General features: G+C 37.0%; 1 protein-coding gene across 1 annotated transcript in view; it reads left to right on the forward strand.

Moving 5' to 3' along the window:
* Positions 1–22,512, forward strand: part of PIGK (phosphatidylinositol glycan anchor biosynthesis class K) — a 65,107-nt gene that overhangs the window by 36,595 nt on the left and 6,000 nt on the right. The window contains exon 10 of the mRNA XM_051625217.1: positions 5,640–5,715. Coding sequence (XP_051481177.1) covers positions 5,640–5,715 — 76 coding nt within the window. The remainder of the gene's footprint in view (positions 1–5,639; positions 5,716–22,512) is intronic.

Raw genomic sequence — 22,512 nt, forward strand, 5'->3', positions numbered from 1 at the left:
ATTGCCTCATGTAATTACTGAATGTTTATATGTGCCAGAGAGCCGGGTTTTATAGCTTGTCCTGTTACATAGACTTTTTTTCTCTCTTGAAGCATTTTAACAGCCTATTTCTGCCATGAGCAAACCAGTTTGTGTTCACATGCTGCTCTTTTTGCCCCGTATTTTTGTCATACTTTCATGAGATAAAATATATCTCTGCCTGAAAGCCACTGTAGCTATTCTGTGTATTAGACCATAGGCTGGCTTAGTACCTGTGGCAAAATGTGCTACCTCTTGATGCTAGGGATTCATTTTTCTGTAGCACATGTTCTTTCTCAGGATTTTTCTCATAAGACCGAGCATGCAAATATAAATAACAAATCAGATTTTCCACTAAGTATCTTGACACATTTTACTGGATTTAGATTCACTTTCCATAGTTTGTTTCATGCTTACTTTCCTTCATCTAGAAGCAGTCGCAGTGGCAGTATAAAAATAACTTTTAAATTGAATTTTTCAAGATCCTCCTCTTCTGCTATCTCTTACTGCTTCCTACTTCTCTTCTGATTTTATGTGTCTTTCTAGTCTTCTCCCTGAAAATCAAGATCTCCTTATGCTTTGCATTACCAGCTGTCAGGCATGGTGCCGTATATGCTGATATGCCACTGTGTTAGCTTGTTTTGGCACTGTTGGCAGCCCTCTGCTGTCATGCTCAATTGAGACAGAAAGGACTACTTCTTACTGAAAAACTAATTCGTGAACAATGACTTTTGTTTTTTTTGCAATAGAATTGTTTTGAAAGAAATTAAGCATACAGGGAAATTTGTATTACAGCAAATTAGTCCTTCATTTTATAAAGGTTGAAGTGTCAAATATATGTTAACTAAACAGTGAGGCCAACTAATTTTCTGAAATTACAGACTCAAATTGCCACACATGACTTGAGCACAAATTTTATCAACTGAGGTTTTTTTGTTTTTTCCTGATATAGCTAGTTTTGAGCAAAAGTGAATGCCATCCAGGCATCTGGAAGTTACCTCTGGAAGGAGAGTAGTTTCCAGTTTAGTAGCATCTCTCTGTGAGACAGAAGGGCAAGGTGAGGAGGATTGTAATGGAGATGATCTTTCTCTTGACCTGTTTGTACTCTTCATCCACCCTGCAAAAGCAGAGGAAGTAGAACATCCTCTTCTGTGTTGACCTTTTTTTCCTCTCTAGTCATGACCTCCCTATCACACTTTTTAGAAGAGGATTGCCTTTTACAGGTAATTCTACCAGTCTAGGAGGCCCAGTGTTAGTGAGCTACTAATCTTACAGGTAGTGCAAAATGAAGTAGCAGCTTTGCAGCAAGTTTCTATTTCCTTGGTACTAAATGCCCTGATTGTGGCTTTTCTTTGATCCGCTTGCAAAACTGACCAAGCTAACCAATGTCATTTTCTTAATGACAGAATACAAGGCTGCTTCTGAGCTTGTAAATGAGACAGACTGATGTTCTGTCTTGCAGCCAGATGTGATGTTTAATTGTTAGCACAGTCCGTGATACTATTTTGGCTTATGCCAGCTAGTGCTCTCCTGGACAGTGTTTGCATGAGGCATAACACGTGCCGGGAGCAGTCAGATGTAACCCCCTCCCTTTTTGGAGAGAATTCAGCCATTTTGAGCTACATCATGTTGCCTCATCTTACTACTGATAGTGAACTCTCTCTGTTCTTAGTTAAAAGACTCTTTAAAATACAGCCTCTGTGTCCACTTGTAGGGGATTTTAGGCTCCAGTAACTGTTTCTAGTATTTTCTCAGGACAGAGAAGTCTTGCCTTTACCCCTGTTCTTGGAGCTTTTATGATGGATGCTGTTCCATAGAAGCCTTTTGTGTGCAATGTTTCATCCTCTGTGCTGCTTGTAGGGTAGCAGTTTCTTGTTGCATCAGCCAGTTTTCACCTTTGTTAGAATGACTGCACAACAGGTAAGATAAAAGAAGCAAAAAAAGAAATTTAGAGGAAGTTACCCTATATCTGTTATACAAACGTTTAGACCAGTAAACTGGTGCTTGCTCTGAAAAATGAAGCCTTCATTCTAATAAAAATATCTTCAAAGCAGTTTATACTGTTTCTATCTGTTAAAACAAATATTAAAAGTGGTACTGTTAACTGACATAGTTATACTGCTAGAACTTTGCATGCTAGACATTTTGAAGCACTTTGGAGCATTTTCCAAACTGTCTGTATATATGTACTTGAAAACTGAGACCTGGAAGGTATCTCTGTTATAAAGTTTAATTTCTGTCAGAGATATCATCACTTGCTAGGAAAATAGCTAAATCAAGAAAAAAAATGTGTGTTTTTTTTTCTCACAAAAATTTAATTCTTATTTGCTTAAAATACAGTATGACTCTTAGCAGTAATTCCCTTTTTTTAACTGAAGTGAATGTCACTGGTCTTAGATGCTTTTAATTTTCCATCGTGTAAATAGCTATTAGCAGGGAATATAATAACAATTCTGATCTGATTCTTGGTCAGAACTGTGAGTCAAAGCAGATGAGAATAAGCCGAGAAAATATATGTCGAAATATTCTGATAGTTGATCAAAGAAGAGAAAAGAGCTGGGAACAAAGTGTTCAGGAAAACCTTTGTGAAGCTGTATATAAGCATATGAATTTAGGAAAAAAAAAATCACAGTCAGTAAGAACTTGCTCATGTTTTAGGTTGGCTTGATAATCTGCATATCCTTCCCACAGTTAATTTTTGTTAGATGGATCTGAGCGTATGGCACTAGGAGGAGGTGGTACGTTCTTTCCCTTGACAAAATGCCATGCAATGGCTTCAGATGATAGCACTGCAGTAATCATAATAATGAAGACTATTATTGTCAAATTGCAAAGGTCATTTACTATGAGTTATTCTTGCACTTTATTTAGTAGCTTTACATGCCCAAATTTTAGAAATACACTGCTTTGTCATACCTGCTAGCTCAAGTTAATGACTCACTCCAGGTAGAGGATATAGTTGGCCAGTATTTCACACAGCTTTTTTGTCACAAGTTTTGAGCTTCCATGCTTTAATTTACGCTGTTTAATATAAAAGATAGATATACTTGCTTATCCAGTTGAGGAGGCTTATCTGCAGGAGAAAAGAAGCAAAATTCTCTTTTGTAGACTTGACAGTGGGTACATCACTGAATACATATACAAGAAGTTGATGGCATTTAAGCAAAACATTTTGAGAGAGCCATTCTGAACTTGTCTTCCAAAATATCTCTGTGCATGCATGTATACATATTATAGTGTGGGTATGTTTTTGTAGACACATGTATGTATGTAGATTAAAAAATGCACCAATCTAATCTGTATCTTGTAATTTTATATATGATGTCGTGTAGTTGAATTTACTTTTTTTTTCAGAAAATGAGTTAGAAAAAAATGAAATAGTCTGTCTTGGTGTTGAAAAACTATTGACCTAATTTCAATTTAAATGTAATTACTTTTGAAATACATGTGTATATTATTCTCACATCCCTATATTTTAAGTAAAGCTTCCTAGAGCTCAAAATTACCTTGATAATTTTTCTTTATCCTTTTTAATCCTTTGACATTTTAAGAAAGATCTTTTTTTCTGCAGTTGACAAGGAGGGCATTTGAATATGCAAGGGAATGCTGGCTCTGTCTAGACAGGAAACATTGCCAAATGTACAAAGTCCTTGATAGAAAAGACAAGCTCTTTTTTTCTTCCCTTTTTTTTTTTTTTTTTTTGTTTAATAATAATTGTAGCTGTTACTTGGAGTTTGAAGTATTTCATTTTGGGATTTGAGATACTGGGGTATTTTTTTCCTGATTTCTAGTGTTCCTGTAAGACTGTAGAGATAAGTGTTCAAGATATGGTTCAAGATGTTGATGAATCTTTTGTTCCGAATACAGTGGTTTAATATCTAGAACTGTGGCTAAGAAATGGGTTTATGTAGTTGGTATCCATAAATCAAGGTGCTGTGTCAGGAAATGGGCTCCCAGTAGAATAGACTCATCTCATATTCATGCTGACTCGGTAGCTAAATAGTGGTATGTTTGTCAGTCAGGGTCCTGCAAATGGTAGAAAGTAGAAAGTAAATGAGTGGGTGGAAAGGTTCCTTCTGCACACTGCAGTGTAGCTGTGAAGCCCACTCTAAATTCTGATGGTTGTGTTGGACTATAACAGCAGTATATTTCAGGTTTTTAGTACAAATAATTTATTGCCATAATAGTCAAAAAACTCTTTAAGAACCATAAAAGTAAATGAGCTCTTTTAGTAGACCAGCTTCAGCAGTTCAGAGCTGGCTTACTTAATTTTTCTTAAGCACATTAAACAGTTCTAAACAGGCTGTCACTATGATCTTTGAAGTATTGCCACGTTTTTTCCATTCTCTGGTAAATTTCTTATTCAGTAAAGACTTCTGTACTTCCTCATTTCTGCTCTTATTTGGAGCTTAAAAGCAGTTGAAACCACAATAGAAATTCAGAAATGGAAGAGGGAGAGGTGGTTTTTTATTGTCCTCTCCTTTACCCACAACCTGTTGACTGCCAGTGCAGAGTCTAGGGCTGTAGTTTCTGGCTCTACCTGGCAGCCAGTCTGCAGGTACGTTGACCCAGCAAGCATATATCATTTTTTACTAGAATGGGTATAAGGTAGTAATTTCAACCTGGAGAATAATGTCTTTGCCATGGTTTTTGTCTGAAAGTAATTCTGCTTTAACTTTATAGAAAGGCCTTGTTTTCATGGGGATCTTCCCCCCTCCCCCTAGTTTCTTGTCATATTACTCAAATTGCTATATTCAGAACTCTTGAGAAAGATTGGGGAATGACTGATGAAAACCTTTAATGGTACTTTGAAAATGTAGCACATGCTGTGCAGCTCCAGTAGAAGAATGCAGTATGGTTGAAGGGTTTAAGACTTGTGTTTGTATTCATTTACTGTAATTTAAATACTCTTTTAAGAGACTGCTTATGGATTTTGAATTTCAGGTGCAGCTACAGTTTATTTGAAGCTTAAAGGGATATGATGCATTTTCTTTGTGAAGTATTCTATGCTTTTTGTTCACACTAGTTCTTTGGCTTATTTAGAACCAACAGTACACACTGCTGTGCTGGCAAATGCTCAAATGTGGTGTTGAACTTCTACGACAGCTGAACACTGATGTGCACTTGCAGCACAAATGGGAAATGACCCCATGGGATCCCAATGGGAAATAGGGTGAATAATCCCTCTTGCGTTTTGAGATGGTCATATTTTAATTATGTTGGTAGCATTAGGTGAAGAAGCTTGTATTGTTAACAGTGCTGAATCTGCTCTGTAAACACATAAGACTTTTCTCCTGTGGGGATTTAAATCCAGCTTTCACCAGAACTTTGTTAGTCTGAAACTAAATTTAAAGGTTTTCTTAGGTTTCTGCTGCTAAGTTTGTGTTTTGTGTGCTTTGGTCAGGGAATTTCTCTTTACTGTAATTCTGTTCTTTCACTCAGCTTTGTAAGAAATATATTTAGTTAAGGTCTCAAAATAAATGTTTTCTTCATCTTAAGCAAAATAATCTCCTAGGTGCCATACATTTAAAAGTAATGTACCTGAAACTCTTAAATTTCAATAGTTTAACTTTGTAAACATTGTATAACTTTGACAAATGATAGCTTTTACTTCTTCCCAGGGTTCCAAAGGATGAGTTGGCAACGGAACCATTAAAATATGCTGAACAACTTCCTGTAGCTCAGATAATACACCAGGTATGTCTTTCTATTTTCTGGAATTTCTTTGAGAGTAAACAATATCTGTAATAAAATCTACCTTTCTAGGTCATACAGAGTCAATGTTCTCATCTGGAAGTGTGTAAAAACAGCATACTTTTGTTCAGATAACAACTTTTTAATTACAAAAGTCTTACTGTGACTTTTTGTATGACACAGCTGACACTCCAGAGTTTGCTCTTAAAATTCTTGTGTGTCTACTGAAATAAAAGGGAAAAAATATTCATTCATTTCTTCAAATTTGCATATTGACACAAATTGCATTCCCTTCCTGAAAAATCAGCCAAAGTATAGAATTGTTATTGTGGAATAATTGTCATGATGATCTGAGTAGGGAAAACAATCTCCACACCGAGCACAGTTCTGAAGTAGCACTGTTTCCAACTATAGCAGTGTCAGCATGCTTTCTGCTTTGCACAAGGTTTTTTGTTTGCTTTTTGTTTTTCAGAACAAAAAAAAAAAAAAGAAATGGATTATGCCTAGATTGTGCTTTTTAACTGTGTCTTTGTTTAAAATTAATACTCTTTTTAAGTATTTAAGAAATGAGGGATGATGTGGAGGTATGAGCTGGAATTGAACGGTTGACTGCAGTGGGTTTTTTTTAGAATGTCTGGGGATTTTTTTTTCCCCACCTATGGCAAAGAGAAGGAAGAGATCTTTTCTCTGCAGAAGATTCTATACTCCCTTCTTGCTCTTTTCTCAAAGTTCAAGGTCTGATTCTCAATCCATTCTGCCTTTTCATTCTTTGTTGGTAGCCACAGCTACCAAAAATGCTGATGGCCAAACTTTGTAGATGTGTATCCTGCTTCAGGGACAGGGAACTATAGTTTTCCAAAGTCAGGACTGAATCGGGTCAGATTAGTGTTTTCCTAATGGTACCTTGGGAGTATGGAATCTTTCAGGGAATCAGGTGTACTCTGAAAATTTGACCTGAAAGTAGAGGAAGATAATGACATGCTCATCACAGGAGACAAAATGGTACAGTCTACTTACTGCCTTGAGACAAGGAAAATTTCCCCTGAAAACTGGGACTTGTTGGTCAGGGTAGAAATAGCCAGATAGACAATGTGAGATAAAACTGTGATTTCAGACTGAGCTGCTTTTGAACACTTAAAAGATCTTCAGGAACAAATAAAAGTCCACCATCCGTCAAAGTTGCTTACAACATCCTATTAGTATTATTGTAGATCTTTCTGAATAGCTTTGTCAATCAGTGTTTTTAAGCAGCTGAGTTGCACACTGCAGGCAGTGTTTGTTTCACTTTAAAGGAAACAAGCTTTACTATAAAAACCTTGAAGTGTACAGTTCTTTTCTGTGAAATGTAAACATAAGGGATTTAAAAACTTTTGGCTGAAATCTGTGCCTCTGGGAAGAATCTCTGATGTGTTTAGAGCATGGAAGATTGGAAATCAGGACCAGTTTGTATGTCAGGAACTCCCTGGTGTTGTCAGAGCTTCAAATGACCCAACAGCCTGCAAATGTCACATTTAAAATTCTGTCTTCATGCCTGACTCTCAGCATAAATGAATTAAACAGCAGAGCAGGCAGCCAGTCAATATGCTCTTAACAGTGAGAGTGAGCAATGAAACAGTTTGGGGGTTGTTTGGAATCAGTAAATAGAAACTGCACAGAATGGCTCACCTAGAGGAAAATCTCAAATAGGAAACAGAATTAACCTTTAAGATGGTCGACCAGACAAAATGTCATAGTAATATTTTTACAACATTAGGTGGGTAATAACCACAGAGGGTTCATCTGGCTACTGTGTGTTGCACTGCAACAGAATATTGGAAATGTGGAAAGGCAAAAATCTGTTTTTTATGTACCCTTATCTGTTTGCTATAACCAATTTACCTGTTATAGAGCTGTGGTCCACACAAGGCAGCAGAGCAGACCCAGCAGAACTGCAGATGTCTTTCTTGTAGATAAACAGAATAAAATGACCATTGTTTGGCTATTGTGTCAGGTTGTCAGGCATCATACCCTGGTTTTGTATAATTGTGATGCCCTTTTTGAGCCTCTAGGAGCTGTGATCAGCTCTAATTGTATTCTGCACCACTAGGCCTGTGAATTATTACTGCAAAGATTATAATTTCTGAGGGTCCTCTGCCAACTGGGACGTGTAGTGCAAGGGCCATGTTAAGTTTATATGAACAAGAGTTTTTTTTACTTTAAGAAAAAAGGAATTACAAGAAATGAAAAATAACATCAGTAAAAACAGTGAATAGTATTTGTGGTGTTATGCTTTATTCAAATGGGTAATCACTGTGTTTTGTATAGGCCATTGTTGTTTTTATGTCACATTTAAGATTTCTCTCATGTTAACCCACGTTTTCCTTACCTTGAAGCAGAAATAATGGCATCAGTAATGTATATTTATAGGATAAAGGTATGTTAAAACTTCACAATGGCAGACAATGCAATTGGTATAATGCCAAAGTACATTTAAATTATAGTTAGTAGCAATCATGGCTACTAGTTCTATCCAGATTTAACTGTAAATAGATTATCCTGAATGCTACTAAAAGTCTGCATGTTTTTCTTTGGCATTTACATATGAATTCTAATATTGTCTTTAGTACTTCATTTCTGGTATATGGTATTTTAAAAACTGTTATATTATTGAACAGAAATTACATTTTGATTTCTAATCTGATTATTTCACAAGAAAATAATAGACTTGGTAAACTATTTAATGAAGGACACCCAGAATCTGATTTTGGGATTGATCTTAAACTTCATGGCACTAGTAATGATTTATTATTATAGCAGTAAAAAAACCAAACAAACGCAAAAACCTAAGAACATCCTTATAAAGTTCACAGTTCCAATTCTCAGAAATGTGTTACATTTAATTCATTAGACCATGGTTAATTAAAAAGACAAATGTGAAGGAATGAAAATAAATAGCAGAATGAAGTCAAATGCATTTAAGCCATTATCTTTTAGACAGGAGCCAAAATCAGACATTTGTAAATAAAGTCACTTTCTCCATTTTCAAAAACAAAAAGGAAAAGGTCAAGCTTTAACTGAAATAAAACCCCCATAGTACTTGGTAAAGGAATGCAGTCATTAATATAAACTTCTAAAATAGCAAAAGTGAAGCTTTCAGAGGAATACCCACATAAGACAGCCTTTCTAATGAGGTTCTTTGTGTACAGCCACACATACAATGCTGCTACTTAGAATCAGTTTGTGAATGGTGAGGCCATAAAAAAAAAGAGAGTACTTTAGCTCTGCATTTGTCTTTAGTTGAAACAGATCTGGTGAAAGAATAGAAAAAAGTGCCTTTGAGAAAATAGTTTTAATTTATCATAAAGGATATTAATTTCTGGCCTTCCAAGGTATTTTAATAAAAGCATCTAACTTCAGTGCCAGTCCTCATGCTCTGAATATCACTGTGTGTTAATATATTTTGACCAACTGTAAATGTGGGATTTAGGATATTTAAGAGACTTACATTGTTACAGGTGGCTTACTGATGGGAGAATATTTTATTGATGAAATGAACATTTCAGTAGATAAATGCCAGACCTCTTGATGTTATTATAATTGAAAACAAAATGAAACAGCAAATTCAGGCCATGATCACTTTGCACACTTATTTAGTCCATTGTAAAATATTAAGCAGATAAATTAAACTGATGTTAAATCAGGATGGTATTTCAGGAGACCATTTTCCAGCCCATAGTAGCACTAAGCACAATAAACCTAAAATTTAACGTGACTTACAGTTGCATGTTTACTTAAAAATAAAGAGTTCTGGTGTTTTCTCATGTAGGGGAATGCATAGAGGCATGCTAGATATAATTTCTAATTAAATTATCTTGAGTTTCCTTCTGGAGGTATGTGTTAAGTTAGTTTGTTTTGTAGAGTTTTTAACCAGTGCATTTCTGTAGCCTCTCTGTCAAAACTTTAGTAGAAAATTACTTCCATAATCTCAGGAGATTAGTGGGAGATCATGCTAACCCTCTTGAGTAAATACTTCTCTCTGTTCCATATTCAAGCTGAGCAACTCACGTGAGCACCATTAGCTTTGATGAGTTTAGACTCAGGGGATGTTAGGGGGTTGCCACATCCAGTCTAGTTTGAGGGAATCAATTGCAGTCCATGATAAGGGAAATTAAATAAGAAATTTAATAAAGAAGATAGGACAGGGACCTCCAGAGTTATGGATGGACAGGCTGAAGGTCATCAAAGATGACTGTAGAGTAGCAGTTCTCTATCAAGGCTCATGAGAAGGTCTTTGCTTCCATAATTTTTGTGCTTCTGTAACAAATTTGCCACTCCCAAAGTAAATTTTTTTTGCTTTGAAGATTAGTTTTTATTCATTCTTGGGACCTCATTCTCACATAGTAGAGGGGTGTTAGTTTATTGCATTTGTTGATGTTATTCCTGTTTCACGCTGATTTAATTGAGAGAGGTTTTCTTTAGCAGCATTTGGGAGGAATTGTTGAAACACTATTAAGAAAATAGAACACACCATGTTGTATAGATTTTTTTTGAAGTATTTTTTGATTATCTATAACACAACAATTTTAGCTCTCAGACTTAAATGCTTTCACAGACATTAAATTAAAGTGGTTTTATGTGGCTTACGATCTTTGTGAAATGCTCAAGATGAAAATTAACCCATCACATTCTGATAGTCTGGAAAACATAAATTGAAAATTCAGGACTCACTCAGGTGCCCTGCCCCTCACCTCATAGCTGCCCTGTAGCAGTTATTAAATGTCAGGGGGGGTCTCTTGCACTCAGTCTGTGTCTGGCCTGATGATGGAGTCTTGGTTCCTATTTATGTTTTATAAAAACATTAGTGGTGTTCAAAATTTTGGTCAGGTATGCAAGGTTTTTAATAGCACAGTGGTAGCCCAGATTTTTATTTTTTGATGCAGACAGTAATTTTAGTTATGGATAGTAATAAAAGTCTTAAAATACTTTTTTAAGTGATGGTTGCATTTTCCTGTGTCTTTACAAGCTAAGAGGTTCAAAATCAGTTTGTGATACTTAGATGTGTCAAGCTGGATTTGTAAAGTTTTAGACAGCTTTATATACATTCTCTGAAAATCCATTCCTGTTGTGTTTAAAAATAACTTTAAAGCATAGCTTGCTTTTTAAAACTCTGAGTGGGGTATTCAGCTAGATGTTGTCAGAGATAAAATATGACCTTTCACCAAAAGGTCCAAAATTTGCTGCATATGTTAGCACAAACACAGTTCTTTTTGGGAATGCTTTTCTTTGTCAGAACTGAATTTTTTCAGGATGATTGAAAATTGAATTTTTCATATCAAAGATTAGAAGATACTTTCACTTTAGAATTCAATTTAATTTCATCAAAATACATTGCGTGGCTGCCCACCAGCAAGCCTTGTGGTGTATCACCTTGCACCAGGACACCTGCCTGGTCAGATTTTACTTTTGCAGTTCTGAGCAGCATCCTGCAGACAGTGTTCTTACCTTGCTGCTGCCACGTCTTGTGGCTGCTTTGGAGTTTGTGGAGAACAGCAGCCTGTTCTGGCAGTGTTTGTGTCTGTCTGCTCCATCTGAGCTGAGAAAAGGTTGAGCTTTTCTCAACCAGCCCTTCTTCATCTAGGGCATTTGGGGCATATAGGAGTTAGAAATGAATGTGTTTTACTAAGATGTTTTTTGCAATTGCTTTTCTGTATTAAACACATGCTTGTGAATTGTGTTACCTAGAAGTAGTTTGCTTGCATTTTATAATTCTAATGGAAGTGGTCTGAAGTTGGAATTATGACTGGATGTTATCCAGTAAGTAAGAATTTGCTTCTTTCCCTAAATTATATACAGAATGTCCATTTAATTTCTTCACTGTTGAATAAAATAGAGATTACTTAATTTTTTTTTTTCTTCCTCTAAATTGAATGCTACCTAGTAGAAAACTCTGTGCTCAGAAGGAGCAAACCAAACTTTGTGAAAAGCCATTACTGCATGGTTTTACCAACCACCAAACCAAATATGTCATAGAACAGCAAAGGTGGCTCCTGCCAATACTGTGTGCTGCTTAGTGCATGTAGGTGCTTTGAAATTCACTCCTTAGTTTTTCTAATATTAAGGTTGATTAAAAAATTAGTAGCAGTCTTGCTGTGTGTGAGTCATGTAATGTATGCAGTGTGCACCTTTAAATCTAGAGAATGAGTGCTTAATTATTTTGATATTACTACTTTCTATAAATAATAAGGTAAGAATTGAATAGTCCCCTGTGTCTCTGACTCACTCCGAGAAATCACAAAACACATTATTGAGTTGGTTGTAACTGGTACACATCTTTTACTGGCAAAACATTAAACTAGAAAGGTTTTAATGCACTTTTTTAATCTAGAGAGCTACTACAGAGTCAATGATGGTATTCAGCATCTTCCTGTGTAAGCTGGTAGTCCACACAAACATTAAGATTGTCTCTCTTTTTATATTATTCAGAAGTAGCATGTTAGCCTAATGAAATCTCACAAAGTCATAACATTGATGAAATAGAGCGTATTTCTGAGTGTAAAATAATGTGTTTTTATAATTTAAACTTGTTTTTTCTCATCAGTTCTTTCTAGTCACACAATACAATCATGTGGATTAGTGACTATTTGTTTTTACAGATAAGGCACAGCTGCTTTTGTTTTGTTACGTTTTTCATTGGAGCATGAGGTAAACCCTCTGGAAGCAGAGACCTGGTAAAGCAGTCTCTTCCATCTTCCTGTTAAAGGACTGTTGTGGGTGATCACTCCATACCTATCCAGGATCATTATTTTACTGTTTCTTAACCACAGGGAAGGTTCTGCTTCTTTATTCCTTTGTTAAGCTGAAGTATTAGATGGAACCTCTTCCCTTAGTCTTCAAGGCACAATAAAGATAAGTATCTTAGAATTATTCTGCTTTCAAACGCTGCCTCCCAAGTCTTAAAAATTTAGAAGTAATTATGAAGAACTTCATTTCTGTATGGATAGACTACTGAAATATTGATGCATAGGGAGCTTTTCTTTTGTCTGCATACAACACTGCTAGGCAGAGCCAGAAAGGAAGCATGACTGGTTGTTGTTGCTGACAGAGCATTACAGGAGAAAGGGATGTAATATTAAATGCTTCCAATTATAGCTGAATACAATGGATGGAATAACTAAATTGCATTGAAACATCTTGCATGAGGAATCTGAACAGTCGGTTCTGGGGTTCTTGTTTTTACCTGTTTCCTGCTAGAAATATCCCACGGAACATTTTCTGTAAGCCAAGGAGAGGAAACGTTGGCATGGGCTGTTCCAGCTGCCCAGAGACCATGGAATTGGAGGACAGTAGTGTTTTCTTGTCAAAAATATTGCATGCGTGGTTCATCCTTTCTTCCCTGCTTATGTATTAAAGCATGTAACTTTACCTTCTTCTTTGATTTTTTTTTTTTTAAATGAGACTGAAGTATATTTTGAAAATAATAAAAGAATGATCTTTTTTTTCCTATTAGACAGCTCTGTTAGGAACAGTTAGTTGAGCAGTTATCAAAATGTTCTTTGTGATGTGCATGCACATCATTAGCTTGTCTGGGCTTCAGTAGGATCCAGTGTCTGCTGTCATGTCTTGGAATGTGAATTTATCACTTATTCACAGAAGTGGCACCCAGCAAGGTGGTGGCAACCCCTAGACCATGCTCTCAAAGATAGTAATCTCTTCAGAGACACAATAGCAGAAATAGATGCAGTCGATGCCAGTGTTTTCAAAATGATCCTTTGGGGCTGTACAGATCCTGCAGTTTGGAAAAAGAAACATAGCACTGAACAGCTCAGTTATCTGAGTTCATGTCTTTTTTCTCTTTCCCTGACCTATGAAAACCCTTATATTTAAAGGTTGGCATTGGATCTTCATTCTCTTTGGTGCAGCATGGGAGATAAACTTGACAGGCAGCTTGGAGTAATTTAGCTAGGGGCTGCCCCTCACGTGGCCACCCTCCACTCTCCCCCATGTCAGAGTCCTGTGCTCATTAAGCTCAGCAGTGAGCTGAAAAGTGAAGCTTACAAAAAAGAAATAAAAGAAAAAGGCATTTTTCAGCCTGGCTGGATATGTGCCTCCAGAATTTCTAAAGCCAACTAGAATAGGTAGTATCAGCCAAAATTGATGAAGTATATGTATATTCCCTGAAAAAAGTTGTTTATATTTCTCATGAGCAGGTAAGAGAGAGTGAAAATAATTGTTACTCTGGGAGGTTGGGATGGAAATAAATTTAAGGCTTCTGTGCATATCATGGGAGTGCTCAGTTTGCCCTTGAGAATACTGGTAATATGAGGGGTTATATGTGACCGTAGCACCATCCATTTCATGGATTATGAGACATCGGTTTCATACCCACCAGCTCATAGAATTGTCAGACGTACTACTAAAAAATATATTAAAAGATCCCTGCTCTATACAAGCTATAATTGTTAGAGGTGCCATGTTGGATTTGCAGCTTTTTTAAGAGGTTATTCCTGTAATCTTTTCTTTTTAATAAGCATTATATAGGATGTAAAATGAAGGAAGAGTTTCAAGAAGTGACTGTAACTTGTCAGGTTTTATAGAGTGCTGTAGTTCTTTGGGGTTTACTCATCTGAACTTCAAATAACTGCATTTGAAGGGTCAGTCGTAGCTGTATGGCCACAAACTCTAAAAATTATTATATATCTTACATAAAAAAATAAAATTACTTGTGTTTTTTTTTAGCTGAGTCAGCCACATCCGGTATGCACAAACCTTTCAATATGCATTATTGAGCTTTCTGGTTTTAATTTTGGCTTTGGACTTCTATTTGTGTCATGAACCCTTTCTGTTGTGCTTTACAACCTGCTCACAACTTTGATTTTAAGGCTGTGGTTCCTGTTTCTCTTGTGCTGTAGCTGTGCCCAGAGCTTTACAGAAAGAGACAGGTTCAGAAATGCTTACAGCTGAAGTAACCTTCACGTAGCATGGTGGCAAAAAGTGAAACCAGGTTAACAGTGAGTGACTGATTTGTGGACTAAGGCCTTAAAGGACTGTTATGTTAATCTCCTCTGATGTTCTCCACAGAGTACATAAATATACTTTATTTATATTCTCCCTTCTTTGTGGCTATGTTGAAATTAGAAAGGATGACTAGAAAAAGGGAGTGAGTAGAGACTGGTAAATGTTTAATCAAAATACCGTAATTATGGGGAGAATATAAATGAGGAGGACAATTACAGCATGTTAGTACATGTACATAATTACAGAAAGAGTGCACGATACTACAGCTGTTATTGAAGAAGCAATACATATGTGTCACAGGGGTCTCAATTGCTAATTATGGCACAGTGCTGCAGACAACATATCAATAGCTGTCTGGCTTTGTTTTGGGCAGCTGATACTGGAACTGCTGCTGTCGCAGCAAATGTAGGGAGGTTATTTTAAAGTGAGTTCTGTGATTTGAGACTTTGCTCTCCTTTGTGGTCATAATAAGCTTGGGTAATGTCAGAGCTTTTTTGGCTAAAATTATCTCTCCAGCCATTTTCACTCTCAACACTGTAGTCCTCTATTAAGCATACAATTCAGTTTTTTCATCATTCTTTGCTTCCATGAGATTTTTTTTTTGTGATACACTTGTCTGCATTCATTTGCATTTGTCATTTAAAAGCCTATGTTCTTAGCCTTTTTTTTCATTTTTATGCACTGGGTCCCATTTATTTGCTGTTCCTTCAAATATTGGGAAGGTGAATACTATTTAGGTCACTGTGGTGAGTTGTCTCCAGTGGGGATAACTGAATAGGTTTTCACTGCATAATGGTATGCAAATAATATACCTCTGCCTCTCATGGGAATAGACTAAATATATGCACAAGCTTTCTGTGACCTTAATAGTTTTGTAGGCATCATAACCCACCATGTGCTGCTGTAGCATAGCATCTGATGTACAAATATTTCAGCTGTGGCTGAGGGCAAAGAAATGTATGAAATAACTGCGGATTTAGAATGTGATCCACACACCTTACTGTGTGTGGAAGAGTATACCAGTGATACAGCTGATTTACTTTCATAACAAAACCAGTAGTTTTTAATAGTCACTGTTAATAAAACAGAAGATGCATAATATCTTATGCTTAGAGCATGATAATTCATTGCACTGGTAGAGTGTCTTCATGTGTGATGCAAGATGAAACTGAAAACCATCCAGTAACATGATAAATAAGTTACTCCTTTAGGCTGTTTTTATGTTTATGGTATTTCACATGTGAAAGTGTCTTTGCTTCTTTGTAGTTTATTGCAGGTTCTAGAGCAATTCAGGAAACAGATGCTGCATTTAAAAAAAGATTTGCTTTAGTGAAGCTTTCTGTGCAAGAGAATGCATTCTCCTAAAACTTCATTTTACTTAAATTAACTTGTATTTCCACTGAGGATGGCTTGTATTAAGCACAAAGGGAGGCTTAGTGGTTTAGACTTCCATCAAATAAACTGCATAACTAAGAAGGGAAGATGCCAAGCCTCACACTCTTGTACTTGAAAGTATTGTGTTCTTTCTCATGGGAACTCGAGATTAGAGAAATTATAAAGGCTTTGCATAAAAATGGGGAGTTAGAATTAATTTTTGCTTAAGCAGGGAAGTGTCAAAAGCCTATTATGGTAATTTTTCAATTTTGTCTTAACTGTTCACACATTTTAAAATAGTTGTACCATTGAGTGGAGGCATAATTGATGTGTTGTGGTTTATTTTTTTTTCCTTGGGCTATCATAAAACATAGTTTAGGTGCACTTAGGCTCAGAAGAAGTAGGTGTGCTAATTAGGTAGATGAAATTTTTCATATCACAGTGAGAAAATTTGCCTAATGGATTGAAATAGTATTCTAAGAATGGTTCCCCTATTCTTAATTACATCCAAGTACCAAATATCAATATTACATGAAGACAATTAAACTACAAAAAAACATAGTGAGAGAACATAATTCCTAGCAGTAGAATTTTGAGGTTGTAGAGATTATCATCTTCATTATTATTATAGTAAACAGTAGCAGTAGAAGTCTACATGGAAAAATAAAAGTTACTTTATTAATTGTCTTTTAATGTAAATTAAAACCTGAAAGTATCATGTAAAGAAGAACTTCTGCTACATTTATTTTGTTACTTTTTATTGAATTTAAAAATTAGAAATCTTGCCTATGTCTTAGTGGCCTATAAAGTGCTAGGGCAGTAGTTTAAATTTATGCTTTATCTAAAGTTTTGGGACCTCCCTGATTAGAGGAAAACAGATATAGCAGCACCTTTTAATGGTAAATTAAATCACTCTTTTCTTTTAGTAAATATAGTATTTAACAGAAGAATTACAGTCCCAGGGTTGCTTTTGTTTTGGTTATGAGTTTTGCTATGCATAGGAGGAGTCTTTGGTGGAACAAGCCTTGCATTTGGAATGGGATTTACTGGCAAATGTGAAAGTAACAGGCAGTACTCCTAGGTGGGCATTGGTTAATCAGGTGTTTTCTCCTTCGTACCTTCTCCTCACGTTGCTGAATGGCTTCAGTCAAGACCACTTTCAGTTTCTTTGAATTTGGACCTTAGAGTGGTCTGATTTTTCCTTTGCTCGCTCTTCTCTTCCCGAAAGCTGTGAATGGAAATAACCCAATTAAAAGTACAACATGGTCCTGTAGTTTTTGTGAGTTGTGGCTTGAGTAGGAGGGTCAGCATCCATTCTGGCTGTTAGGTTTGCTCTCCAGTGTACAGGTCTCTGGTGTTTTGTATTTGTGTCCTTAGAAATAATAATGCCAGAAATAAGAAAGCCAAGTGCATGCATGGATGTGTGTGTGGAGTGGAGGGAAAGAAGGGGATGCTGTTACATCCTTATTTTATTGCTTAATACTGATTGCACTGGGCATAGAAACAACGTTAGTGTTTGTGTGTATTGAAGCACATCTGTAATTGGAGTGCAAGGCTAAATTCTTGACTTGCTTTGTGTTACTTGTCTCTAAATATATGCAGGATCGGGACCTTTCTATATAAAGCAGATCACTGAAGTATGTTATGGTAGGCTGTCCAAGATGCAAGATTTAATTCTGTTTGCTGGTGTCAGTTCAGTGTTCTGTAACATTTTCATTTCTCACATAACCTTGTGCAGTTTTTATTAATCATTACTTTTTTATTGTTTACACATGAAAGCTTCTCTGACAGACAGTGTTTATTTAAATGGTATTTCAGTGAATAGTAAAATTAGCAGTCTCAGTTTTTCTAGGTTGTTTCCTCTATCTGCAGTATTTCTCTGAGCTTATGCAGCATAAAAAGTTGCTGTTACAAATCAGCTCAAATTGATAGGGACAAAATATAAATGTTATCAATCTTAGTTTGACAGTATTTTGCAGTGCTGTGATGGCAGGTACCTTTCTCAACACTTATCTTCAGGTGAAGGCACTGTTAGCTCCAGATATATTCACACATTTATCCCACTTAACCATGTAAACTTACTGAGGTATTATCGGTGACTTTTTGGGTTAAGTTAATTATATTTTGTTTACCCTTCAGTAGTGTGCTGTGAGGAGCATGGCAGTGTAACTCAGAAGCTCTTGACAGGACTGATGAATGGCCAGAGATAGAGATATTGGCAGGCTGCTCTCAACTGCTCTGTCTAGAATTGTTTTCCTAAATAATTTAGAGGGTTGAAATTTGATGAAATCATTTCCATTTGAAGAATGAATGGAAGGGGTAAATGAATGAAGACTCCAGGCATGGAGTGGTTGTGTTCACACTGTTGGGCAGACAAGACAGCATCCCACCCAGTCTTTGCAGGAGGTTGTGATTCAGCATTGTGCAAGCAATGGGTTCTGAAGTGACTGGCTTGCTGGCTTGGGGGTGTGACCCTGCCACAGCCAGCTCTCTCCTCCCCTCAGCCCTCTGCTGGGGTGTGGCAGCTGTCTCCTGTGGCTCAGTGCTCCTGGAGAAGCTCAGCTCCAGTGGTGGAGCTCTGTGAACTAGTGAGTGATCCATAGATTTCCAGGAGGGAATGCCTAACGGAAAAGACCATCTACCAATACATGTCTGACAAACAGATGATTAGAGGTACTTACAGGGAACTGAGTGACAGTGTGACATCAGTAACCTGTGGTTAGTTTAGATGGTAGGCAGGAAAGGTGCAACTGGTTTGCTACTAGGTAAGACCATCTGTGTTTCTGTGTTTATAAAGGCTTCCCCTTCCAGAAAGATGTTGATACCAGCCATATTACATCTGGCAGTCTGGGGGGGCTGTATACTCTGCTACCCTCATTCATTCTTCCAGAAGGGTGGTCTTTGTTGAGCCCCACATAGCATTTGGCTGATGAACTTAGTCTCATGCAAATGTCATGTGGGAGTAGTGAATATTTATGATTCCATAAATCTGCCATTCTTTCTTAATGGCAGCTGCCTATAAAAACTGTTTGCAGGAATGGATCTACTGTCTGTGACTCCGCGTTCTTTGATGTACCAAGCATAACAGAAATGGCTTTCAGGTAGTAGGGTAGCTATGTGCAACCACTAAGTAAGTGTCTGCATTACTGCTGTGTCCATGTTTTATGATTTGTTTTTGAGGTTGTATAGCAGCTAGAGTAGCCAAAAGGATTAGATTGATATTTCTAAATAGTTCTTTTTCCTTTACCTTTTTTTTTCTGCTCAGAGTTCATACAAAGTAAACTTGGGTGAGAATACTTGTCTGGCCTGTGAATGCAAAATTACCAAATACAGCAGTCACCTTTAAAAGCTGGGTGGTGGTGGGGAACAAACTGATCCATCACCAGCTGTAGTACACTGATTTCTCACTGAAACATGAAAATGTTTTCTGATAAAAACACAGCCATATTTGATCTTGCTCATATAAATGTGCAGGCACCTTTTGCCTCAGCCCTGCCTCTCCCTCCATCTATTTTTACATGCCTGCCTTTGTTTTGAGTTGCACAAGCTGGAGCTAGGAAATGTGGAGCTCTACTGCACACACGTACAGTGCAGCTCAAGGCAAAGGAGAACTTTTCAAATTATAGCCGTAGAGTTTTAAAAAATGAGCAGTAGAAAATACTAGAATAAGGACTACTCATTTGGATACCAGTTTCTTAAAATGTAGCTGTTGAGATATCTGATTAGATTTTGCACTCAAAATGGCATATTGAGTATGAGATTTAATGTTGTCTAACATCTGTTGTTAATAGAGCCTACCACCTGCAAATAAATGAATAGATACTCATGGGATATCCAGAAAAAAAATGTGTGGTTAGAAGCATCACTACTACTTTGAAAGGAATAGCATAATAACTTATGAACATCATGGTTTCTCCACATAAACAGAAAGAACTTAATTTGAATTTGGATTATCAAAATTATACTTCATAATGGAAGTTTTAAGGCATACAATTAATTTTACAAGATTAAGAAAAAAATCTGCCTCGGAGCATGTTGATTTAAAAGCATTTAAATGGGCTTGCCTTGTGCAGAGATGCTACAGGAAATCCAGGTTAGATTTCTGAGGAAGCAGGAGTGCTGTGCTCCTTAGAAAGGCTGGGCTGGGTGAGGCTGGTCCGTGGTGTAATTATTCCAGGGTGACACAGTAGGAGCCGGGCATGCACACGCCTTGTCTCTGAAGAGCTGGGAGGCTGGGTCTGCTCCTGCTCCCACTGGCATTGTGACATTGTTTGTATGAATCGGATCTGCACCTTAGAAGACTTGGAGATAATATTTTCCCAGGAGAATGTGAACAGTGCCTGCTGCTTGGAAAAACAGTGCTCTGAGAATAGCTTGGCCCTATTGACACATTTGTATTTTTGTGAATACAAAGTATCTTTGTCCCTCTGGTGGCCTCTGTGTGCCTTTTTCACTTCTTTGTTCTTTGCAGCTGCTGTTTCTGTCTGCTTAACCCAAAGTCTGGGTAGCAGCAAGTGGGTTGCTTTATATGTGATCATTTTTGGAGGACCTCACTGAAGTTGTCTCATTAGAGCTTTTTTTTTTTTTTTTTTTTCTTTTTTTTTTTTTTTTTTTTCTGAACCCCTCTAGTGTAACAACCTCAGTAAGCTTATCTTTCTGTTTGTGGCATGGCACTGTGTGCTGAACACCTTCTATTCTTGTATTTGCTCATAATCCTCTTCTTGTTTAAATTAATGAAGTATAAACATGTTAAAAAAGAAGGATGCTTCTCAAAGTAGTGGTGGCCAGGTTCAGAATACTGAGTCTTCTTAATTAAGCTGCTCATCTTCTATTTTTGTATGCTTCAGTTGGCATGAAGCAATTGGAATTCACATATTTGCTGTGGACTTAGGCCTCCCTATTGTGAAAAATCATGCTCATGGCTTCATTTGAGAGCATGAATTTGATGAAAATATAAAAAACCAATTTGCTTGATGTACCTTAAATAGATGTAGTTGTGGATTTTTTTAATCTAAATGCAACTTTATACTGTGACTCTTTTAATCTGCACCCTGAAGCATACATGAGGTCCATAATGTCAGTCACTGGTAGCTGGGCCAGCAAGAGCCCAGCCCTTGCACCTCGGGCAGAGGAGAGACCTCTGTGGGTGCTGGTTTGTGGAAGACAGATAGTGATGGTTAGTGCTGCCAGTGCAGAGCTGCCTGTGGTACCTTTGGATGTAGCAAATCATGCGCCATGGTTTGGAGGCCCCCTGGTACAGAATCACAGAATCTTAGGGGTTGGAAGGGACCTCAAAAAGATCATCTAGTCCAGCCCCCCTGCCAGAGCAGGAACACCTAGAGCACATCAGACAGGAAGGCGTCCAGGCAGGTTTTGAATGTCTCCAGTGAAAGAGACTCCACAACCTCTCTGGGCAGCCTGTTCCAGTGCTCTGTCACTCTCACAGGAAAGAAGTTTTTTCTGATGTTTACATGGAACCTCCTATGTTCCAGTTTGCACCCATTGCCCCTTGTCCTATCACTAGACATCACTGAATCCCTATTGTACAATCCTTATTGTGTTTGCCAGGCAGGCATCATTCATCTGAGCATGGGAATTAAACTGCCTTGGGTCCCAGGTGCTGGGAAGGCTCCCTTTGATTAGAAGAAGTATATTATGAATTGTGTCACAGATTGGAAGATTAATGAATAATTGTTAAACCACTAAAAGCACTTTAAAGTGCTATGTAATGCTGAGAGATAATGTTGAAAGTAGAGAATAGTAAGTGAGCAGCCATTTTTTAAGTAGAAGTTTGTTTCTAAAAAGCCCTTATAGATTACATATTTTAGAAGGAAATGAAAAACTAAAGCTATCATAGCAGCATTCTGGTTTATGTTATGGTGATTCTACAGTTTTCAAAGTAAATATTTAAAATGCAGTTGTTGGCATTGATACATTAATGTAGTTTAACTGCTGTTGTCTCCTGTATCCTTCATGAGGTTTTTTTGTTGATGAGTGAACTTTCTTCATTATTTTATTAAAATTGGAGATATCAATAATCATGGCACTGTGGTTAATAAATACAAACTGGGAGATTAGACAAAAGTAGTCTAAAATGTTTTGCAGATTAACAGGCACCATTTATGTTGGAGTTCTCTTATGACTTTAATCTTGCTGTGGGCACAAAGAGGATTAAACTATTACTATATGTATGGCTGGAATTATTTGATTCCCCCTCCCTTCCCAGCCCCTGTGCATGAAGACCCCAAATCAAAACTGTGACAAATTAGAAGTGCACACTTCCAATGAAAGCTCTGAGGACATACTTAATGCTGTGATTTGCTCATGATACATATAAATTCATTCTGAAATGAAACCTTGTGTGCTTTGTCATAAGAATTGAGAGGATTACTCAGTTTGAAATTTTAAATTGCAAGTAACAGAATTGTTACG

Source organism: Apus apus, chromosome 7 (assembly GCF_020740795.1).
Source record: "Apus apus isolate bApuApu2 chromosome 7, bApuApu2.pri.cur, whole genome shotgun sequence".
NCBI lineage: Eukaryota > Metazoa > Chordata > Aves > Apodiformes > Apodidae > Apus > Apus apus.